Source organism: Quercus suber, unplaced genomic scaffold, assembly GCF_002906115.3.
Source record: "Quercus suber isolate HL8 unplaced genomic scaffold, Cork oak 2.0 scaffold_235, whole genome shotgun sequence".
NCBI classification, from domain to species: domain Eukaryota; kingdom Viridiplantae; phylum Streptophyta; class Magnoliopsida; order Fagales; family Fagaceae; genus Quercus; species Quercus suber.
In genome coordinates this window covers 264,893-274,220 of record NW_027069692.1, presented here as the reverse complement: position 1 = coordinate 274,220, position 9,328 = coordinate 264,893, and the positions used below count along the sequence as shown (strand labels likewise).

General features: G+C 36.6%; 1 protein-coding gene across 1 annotated transcript; it reads right to left on the bottom strand.

Annotated features, from left to right (window-relative positions):
• Nucleotides 1-1,369: 1,369 nt before the first annotated feature.
• LOC112004073 (uncharacterized) lies at nt 1,370-3,273 on the bottom strand. The gene has a single exon (XM_024036298.2). It carries the CDS (start codon nt 3,212-3,214, stop codon nt 1,568-1,570), a length of 1,647 nt encoding a protein of 548 aa, XP_023892066.2. The 5' UTR covers nt 3,215-3,273; the 3' UTR covers nt 1,370-1,567.
• Between the last annotated feature and the right edge of the window lie 6,055 nt (nt 3,274-9,328).

Below are 9,328 nucleotides of genomic sequence, written 5' to 3'. Positions count from 1 at the left end.
TTAATATTTACACTTTTTCCAACCTTTCTCCACCCTTACCATTTCATCTCCCCACTACCCTCTACATAAATATTATTTTTCTTCTTTTCATCTCCCCACTACCCTTTACATAAATATTATTCTTCTTCTTTCTCTTCATCTTCCTTTATTTTGTCTCTTTTTATTCACACTCTCTTACTATAAATTTGTAACTATCTATTCCATTCTATGCATGGTTTTCTCTCACAAAAAAAAGGTTCTCTCTCTCTCTCTCTCTCTCTCTCTCTCTCTCTCTCTCTCTCTCTCTCTCAATTTTCGATGAATTTTTTATACATTCTTATTAAAAAAACATTGAAAAAAAAAAAGTAATTTTTGATACAAATTAGTGAAATTACTAATAAAGTGTCAAATTACAAATCACTACAAGAAAAAAGCCTTATTGCAATGAAATTTTTTGTTGCAATTAACTTCAAATTGCTACAGTAAACCTCTATTGCAATGAAAAAAATTGTATTGTCCACTGTTGCAATGAAGTATGTGGCAATAGACTATTGCAACAAAAATTTCGTTGCAATAAAGTTTTGTTGCAATAAAATATTTTTTTAGGCTACAAAAACCATTTTATTTTTTTTAAGTAAATATGTAAAAAACCAATTAGTAATTAATAATCCTCCTATATTTTCCATTTATACAAGCCCAATAAATCTAAAAGCCCATAACTACCTTTTAGTTAGGAGTCATAAATCTTGGGCTTTTCAAGTATACCATATGACCCGCATCATCCATTAGACAATCACAAAATCTCTTAATTGCATTTGAGGGTTCATTTACTTCATTTTCATTGGCATCACCAAACTCATATTCATCCCTAATTGTATGAACTTTTTTATCATTTCACCTAGCCAAAAAAAAAAAATGAAGTTTATATTTAACGTTTTATCAACTTGGGCTAAGGCCACTTTTTTAAAAAAAAATATCAATTTGGGGCATTTGGAGGCCCAAAAATAGTTTTTTTTTTTTTCTTTATATCACAGGATTTTTAGTATTGATGTGGGATCAATATCCTATAAGATCCTAAGATTCGGATCGGGATCCCACACAAATTTGACCGTAGTAAAGATTCTAGTGAAATCTAGGACGGTTTAAATTTGTTGGATCTTAGGATCATAAGATCCTAAGATTCAGATCGAGATACTGATAACCATACTTTCATATTAGTACACTCTCATACTGAAGTTAGTGATAAATTGTAAATCCCTATGCTTGATACTATATTCAAACCGATTTATACCATTATTGGTTCCTTTCTAACATGTTTTTGATAACAATGCAAAACATGTTCAAACATTCCAAAAATTGTTATTACATTATTAGTTCAATGCATGCAGTCAACTTTGACTACCTGTAACTACATATCTAATATGGTAAAACATCCCACACATAATTTAGTAACTAAAACATATAAATCTTTACCAGGAACTACATATCTAATATACCCACACATAATTTAGTAACTAAAACATATAAATCTTTACCAGTAACTACATATCTAATATATCATCAACATATTTGCATCATATAATCTTGCCTATACGCCAAATTTACCAGGAATCAAAGGCAAATCAACTTCATCACACCATTCCACACACCTTGTCTCAAAGTAGGAACTTTTAACCTCATTAGGCCAATAACTTAACCAAACTTGCCCTCCTATCCTCCACTTCAACACACTCCCTTCCATTTCTTTACTTAACCTCCAACCTACTCCTTCCCCATACTCATCTCTCGCAAAAACCAACCCCCCAGTTTTTGTAAATGCCCTGTTTGCTCCCACATATCGGTTTTGAAAATTGTGCCTCAAGTTACCACCAGCACTCAAAGGCTTCCATGTGGCCACTTCGATACCTGTCACGTTGTCATATAACATTGCATCAAAGATCGCCGCATTTCCCTCTACATCTTGGTCCCACCTCCAATTCTTTGTCTTTGTTCTTGTCATCGTTGTTGCTTTCACCTTTGGAGGACCCATTGATTTTTCGAAATTACCCTTCACTACTTTTTGTCTTTCCACCTCTTTCTCTCCATTACTTGTGGTTCGACCCAAACTCACTCCGGCCACATAAGTCGCTCCAACTTCTGGCCCAACCCAAACTCGAATCCTCGACGGAAAATGGGTCTCGGCGTAATCCGCATCATCACTTTTGTTGAATCCTAGATTTGCCACGTGGAGACGTATGTTATCCACACGTGTGTTTACCTGAATAAACCCATCATAGAATCCGACTGTATATTCCATTTGAATAACAGCCTCAAGCTGTTGGTGGGCCAAACCATATCTTAGCACACACTCTTTAGCTTCCATAACATTAACCGGGAACTGAAACCTCTGATCACTGGAGCGCGTGAGTTTCATCCCCAACACAGGCGCGTAACCCTTCAATACCCAAAACCCATGAGCCTCATTAGCGTAAGAAAACCCAAGGTTATTACTATGAGATGGTGTTAAGGTTTGTAGTCCTACGCCCACTTCTCTTAAAATCAGCCATTTTGCTAACATGTACCCAAGGGTGCGCATGAAGCACAGCTCAGCATCTACACCCACTGAGACTAAAAATGTTCGCAAAACTGGCACGTGCGTACACGACAAAACGTCGACGTTTGGACCCAGCAAGGAGTTGAAGTAAAGTGAGCCAACTTCACTAGGCGCGTCACATGCACACAGCCAAAAAAGGCGCGTGAGGAAGACGAGGTTGAAGAAACTAGAGAAGGACTCGGGTGAGTGAGAGTCCATGACCCACGAAACCGGGTCGGGTTTGAGCTTCTGGAGCTGTGACCTGGGGCATGTGCTAACGTGCCCCGTGGGTGAGCGGGACATGATTTCATTAAGAAGCTGGAGTAACAATGGGAGGAACGGTTTTTCTGAGGAGATAGGACACGTGTCAGAAACCCACAAGGTCTTTGGGGTGTTGAAAGGGTGAAAGCCCTGTAAGCATACGGTGAAGGTCACCAACGTGTCCGTGTTGGACCCGGAGGTGCTCTCGGCTCTGAGTTGGATCGACTGAGTTGAACCATCAGGACTCGGTTTGGAACTCGCGAGTTCAAACAAGGGTGGTGAGTCTGACTCGTTCCACTGGTCCGAGTTGGGAAGCTCACATATCCAAGACCAAATATCCAACATTGTTTGTGTTTTTGGGAGATAGGAAACTGTGGAGGGAGTTAGTGTTATTGGTTTCATGGGATTTTAAGGAGAGAATGAGTGACGGTAAATTTGCCAACTTGGAAGCAACATGAACCAAGTATGAGATAGGGTCGTTCTAATATATGGTTCTAATAAGTTTGTGTTTTAGGGTTTGATATTGATATGATGGGTGCATTAATGAGTATTGATATGCTTTCACTTTCTTTCTTAAATATTATTCTATTTTTCTGGTTTGAAGAAGTGAAAGGAAAATGTTTGCATGGACTTCAGCAAACTGAGGACGTAAACGCTTGGAGTTTTCTTGGGGCGTGGCTACCTACACGTGTAATGTTTATACTGACCAACTTGCATATCCAATTCTGAATCACAGAAAGAAATAATGGATAAATAAACCAAAAAAAAAAAAAAAAAACGTTATTTTTCCAACTTTCAAAACAATTAATATATGCGATAAATTAGAAATTTTTTACCCAAAAAAAAATAATAATTAACTGATTTTTTGATATTTTTTATTATAAAAGCTATATAAAAACTTTTTAAAAATGATTCATTAATGGAAATGTACTAGAGCCAATTTCTATCTAGCTCGAGAAAATCTTTGCACGCGTCCGTTACTTTTTGGGAGGATTATTACGCGCTACACCCATAAAAATTGTCTACTTTTTTTTTTTGATGGTAAACTGGAAGAGATAACATTCATCAGTGAAATTGAATTACAACAGAGCCATGAAAGGAAAAATTACAACATATCATCTCCAAGAATATTCAGAATACATGGGGGAGAGGTTCCTTTCCAAATGTTTGTTTGGCCTGAAGATTTTGCTTCTTTTGCCAGTGAATGGGCTGCTCTGTTGCCGTCCCTTTTCAGGTGATGGAAGGAGCAGTGACTAAAGGTGTTAGACGCCTCCCTAATGTCTTCAAGAATGTGACCAATGTCGCTGCCAGTTGCCCCAGAATTTAAGGCAAGGATGATAGAAAGAGCATCGGATTCAAATATTGCCTGGTCGACCTGCAGCTCCAAAGCAAAGAGGACTCCATGGTGAAGCGCAATTGCTTCTGTAGTTTCAGCAGGGAAGCAGGAAGGAGGACCAAGCTGAGGGCACCAAGAGTTGAACCCGAGGAGTCCCTAATGACCACGCCAATGCATGAGTTGCCTCCCCTTGAATCTGTCACGCCATCAATGTTGATCTTGAAGAAGCCAGGAGGTGGAGCAGTCCAATGGTTGCGAGCAAGTGGGGGAAGGCATGGGCTAAGCCGAGATTCATTGAAGTCCAGAAATGCTCTTTTGCTGATTCCCAAGTCTGGTATGGCGAGGTTGCAGTGTCATTGTGAATAGCTTGGTTTCGGTTACCCCATACTAACAAAGGACCCAGAAAATAAGTCCAATTCCCGAAACATGCCTAGACCAATAAACTTGGAGGCAAGGTCCAAGATGTCAGCATTGGTGGTGGAGAGGTTTATAGGGCAATCAGTCCAAAATAACCATGTTTGCTTAGCATGGGAGCAGTGGAGTAGAGCATGTTGAATGGACTCCAATTCCTTATCACAGAGTGGACAGAACCCAGAGGTGTTTAACCCTCGACAGCGAAGATTTAGCATGGAAGGGAGCCATTCCGGCACACCCGCCACGCAAAGATCCGAACATTAGGGGAACATTTAGTCTCCAAATTTTTTTCCAGAAGGAAGATTGATTAAGCTCAGATGTGCTCACTTCAGTTTCAAAATTCTCAACCACACGCAAAGCAAAATAGTATGCACTCTTCATGGAAAAGGAACCTCTTTTGTTTCCCATCCAAATGAGCTGGTCTTCAGGGAGGCCATAGCAAATCGGAATTTTGAGAATGGAGTCAACTTCGAAAGGCAGAAAGATAGCTCTCACCAAATCAGTTTTCCACCACTTTGAGTCCTCGTCAATGAGAGAGGAGACCATTGGGAAGTTGCCAAAATCTGATTGAGGCGAAATTACCTTGTAGGTAGTTGGTGTTGGGAGCCATCTATCTTCCCAAATGTGAATCCTTTTGCCATTTCCCACCCTCCATCGAGTGCCCTCTTTAAGGACCCTTAGGCTGTAATGAATGCTCCTCCAAGCGTAGCTAGGATTACTACCAACCTTAGAATTTAGAACATCTTCATAGGGGAAGTATTTTGCTTTATAGACTCGAGCAATCAAGGAAGTGGGTTTGTGAGAATCTGCCACCCTTGTTTTACTAGTAAAGCAAGGTTGAAGGCTTGGAGATTTCGGAAGCCCATGCCACCATATAACTTCGACTTACACATCTTTTTCCAACTAACCCAAGCAATTTTGACTCTTGGTTCCTTTGCCCCCACCAAAAGTTTCTCATCATTCTTTCCAAGTCATCACATAGGGTTTTTGGAAGTAGGAAGCAGCTCATGGTATACGTGGGCACCGCTTGCGCCACGGCTTTGATAAGAACTTTGCGGCCCCAATAGAGAGAAGTTTCTCTTCCACCCCGCCAACTTCTTGCCCACTTTTTCCTTAATCTCGGCAAAGACTTGAGTTTTGATTTCCCAATCAACGAGGAAGACCAAGATACTTCTTATGTCGAGAGTCATGCATCGGGCCAAGAATATTAAAGATCACATCTCTAGTGGAAGAGGAAGTGTTAGGGCTGAAAAGACCGAACTTGTCTGGATTATTTTTTGGCCTGATGCTGATTCATAAGCGCTAAGGATGCTCATAAGCTCATTGCACTCTTGGGCATTAGCCTTACAAAAAAGGAGGCTGTGTCCGCAAAGAAAAGGTGCGTGATAGGAGGGCAGCCCCTACAGATGGAGATCCCATTAAGAGCTTGATTTCTCGCAGCATGGTGGATGAGTGCAGAGAGACCTTCGGCACAGAGGAGGAAAAGGCCCGGCGAGAGTGGGTTACCTTGTTTAAGGCCCCTAGAAGGAGTGATGTAGCCATAGGCTTCCTCATTGATGATAACAGAGTATGATACCGTTGTAATACATTGCATGATGATANACACGGCAAAGACAAACAGAGAATAAAAAAAGAGGCATAGACAAAGAGAGCAACATCTAGCAGAGTACGCAGCATAGGTTTATATATGAAATTTCATCGGTCTCATTTCTTCTCTACCAAAATGTCTCTTTCTTGCTCTTCCTTAAATCTGAATTTTTGTTTGAGAAAACAAATAAGGTTGAGTTTCATGAGGAGTTACTAACTTTGTATATGAAGTTTTATACAAGAGTCACTGATTCTTAAATCCTATTTGAAAATTAACAAATAAAAATTCTCTCAAATTGTGGTGCAATGTTCCTTTTAATTAGATTCTTTCACTCTACCTTATCAATAGAGTCCTTGACTCTATCCCATCAATAGAATCATTAACTTTGCCTCATTATTGGAGTCCTTAATTCTGCCCCATTATTGAAGTCCTTAACTCTATCCTATCAATGGAGCTCTTGACTCTACCCCATCAATAGAGTCTTTAATTTTATCATTTTAATGGAGTCCTCGACTCTACCATATTAATGGAGTCCTTGACTCCCTTGAATAAAATGAGAATTCTAATTCCTTCAAATTCCAATATGACTAATTCTTTAGAATTCGTAATCTCTTAATCATGATTGAAATTAATAATTCTCAAAATAAAATGACCATAAAAATTGATTTAAGGAAATTTTCTAATTCCCAATGTTCATAAAATAAAAAAATAAAAAAAAAAATTTCTTAAAAGGAGTTTTCTTTCTCTTAATTAAATTTGGAAACCTCAATCAAAATATCATTAAAATTCCTACAAAGGAGCAAATGAAAGAAAGGGAAAATTGCTTGGAACTTTAACTTCTCAAAAAGAGAATCATTGATTTAATTTCCATAAAAAACATGGTCCTTGACTTATCCTTGAGATTAAAACCAATTATCTCACCCAAAAGCAAAATTAAGTCGATGCTTGATTAAATACAAAGTATTTGACTTAAATATCCATCATTTAAATTAGGCAAAATCAATTTGAGGGTTTTGAATCTTTTTTTTTTTTTTTTTGAGAATCCTAAGGATTTTGAATCTAAAAACTCAAATTAAGAACTACGAAGTGGCTTGATCCCCGCCAAGGGTACGTAGGCAACCTAAACAAATTATTAGGTGCAGCCACAAATAAATAAAAACACATATCTCCTTAAACATAAAAATAAATAACTCATGTACAAAAACGACATGGTTGGAATCAAAAGGTCTTCCCTTGAAACAAGGGATTGTAATTAAGAGATACATTATCTTGAATTGGGTACTACTCACATCAATAAAACTCATACGCCAAAAGACTTATGAGTGAAATTATGTTTGACTAATTTGACAATGTTTGTTAAACATAATTTGACGACGTTTATTATACATAAGTTGACAATTATTGTTAAACATTGGTTAACAATTTTCGTCAACAATGGATAAAAGTGATAGTAAATGAAATGAGCTTAGAATGTAATGACGTACAAAGATGGATTTATACACCATGAGAGCACACAAAACTTACTCGACCTATGTGAATGTGACTTGTGAGATCAACCGAAAATAATAAACCACATAAGTTAGCAAGTTGTGAAATTGATCTTGCATAACCAACCAGCAAGTTGGTTTGGCTTGGAGATTTGAAACGAGTGGAAAGAGTTGCTATATATTGACCGGCATTGGTGGGACCTCTCACTGCTAAGTAAGAGCAATGTTTGGTAGACCCTTATATCATTTTCATAGACTTTAGTTTTATCTCTAAATTTGAACGTGTAATTTTAGAAATAATATATGATTACATTCCAATATTCATGTAAGAATAGGATGCGCTGTAATATTCACTATTAGCTGACTATAAGTAATCGACATTTACCTAAACTTTTACTAAAATTTATCTAAAATAGAAAGTCATTATTCTATGTAAAATTAATATAAAACCCTCGTTATAGAGTATTTTTTTATTAGTATGTTTTTATATGATCTATTGAACAAAAAAGAGTGCCAAAATGCTCTAAATCACTAAAACAAAAGTACCCAATTTTAGGTTCTGAACATTTAATTGTGTGGGGGAGATCAGAGGTTTTTGATTAATTGATATTTCAGGGTTGTAATTAAAAGGTGATTTGATTTTCTGTTAAATTAGGTTTTTATTTTTTATTTTATATATATATATATACATATAATATTCAAACTTTTTGGGAACTACCTGCCCCCAACTAGACCTCAATTTGGATTAGTCGGGTTCCAGTTCGATCCAATTGCATTCAATTAATATTGAGTTTGGGCCATAAACTTCTTGGACCATAACGTGTTATTATTCCTATATGAACCTTATTTCACTGCAACAAATATGACTTTTTTCAAGGATCAAAACCCTTCAAAAAAATATTAAAAAACCTTGAAAGAAAGTATTTCAAGAGTCCACTTGACCCTTGATAACTTTTGAAATGTATACAGTCCAAAATGAAATTTTAAAGGTATTTGTGACTCTCAAAACAAGTGTTTTAATCTTATTTTAAGGGTCAAGAGACCCTTAAATAACCTTTTACGAAGGTTTAAAAGATTTATATTTACAACCCTTGATAAATAAGGTTATTTAAGAGGGTCTCTTGACCCTCAAAATAAGATTTTATTTTATTTATATAAAAAAAACCACAATCATGTACAAAATATATATATATATATATATACACACATACACGTATATTCACACGCAAAAAATTCACAATTGTTGAGATGATATGTTATGATATTGATGTATAGCAAAAGTGGTATATTGCTACAATTACACTTTCTTTGATCTCTAAACTCAAATCTACAAATTAATAGATTAGAGGTCGTATACAAACTGCTGATATGTCAATTATTATTTAAGAAAAAAGATATCAACAACCACACTTTGTACAAAGACCAAATCTGTCCAAGAGTTAAAAGTTTTGATACATTTTATTCTTCATCATCATCTCCAAATCAAGAAGTTATCAGCTAGTACAATTGAACATTTCAGCCATTATGGGTGCCCTCAAGTTTATGAAAAAGAGAGAATGATACCAAAATTTTGTTAATTTCCTAGCAAATATATCTACACACCTTTACACAATATCAAATTCACGATACCCACAAGTTCAAAAAGAACAAAAAAGGCACAACAAAATTCATATATCTAAATAAAACATGTT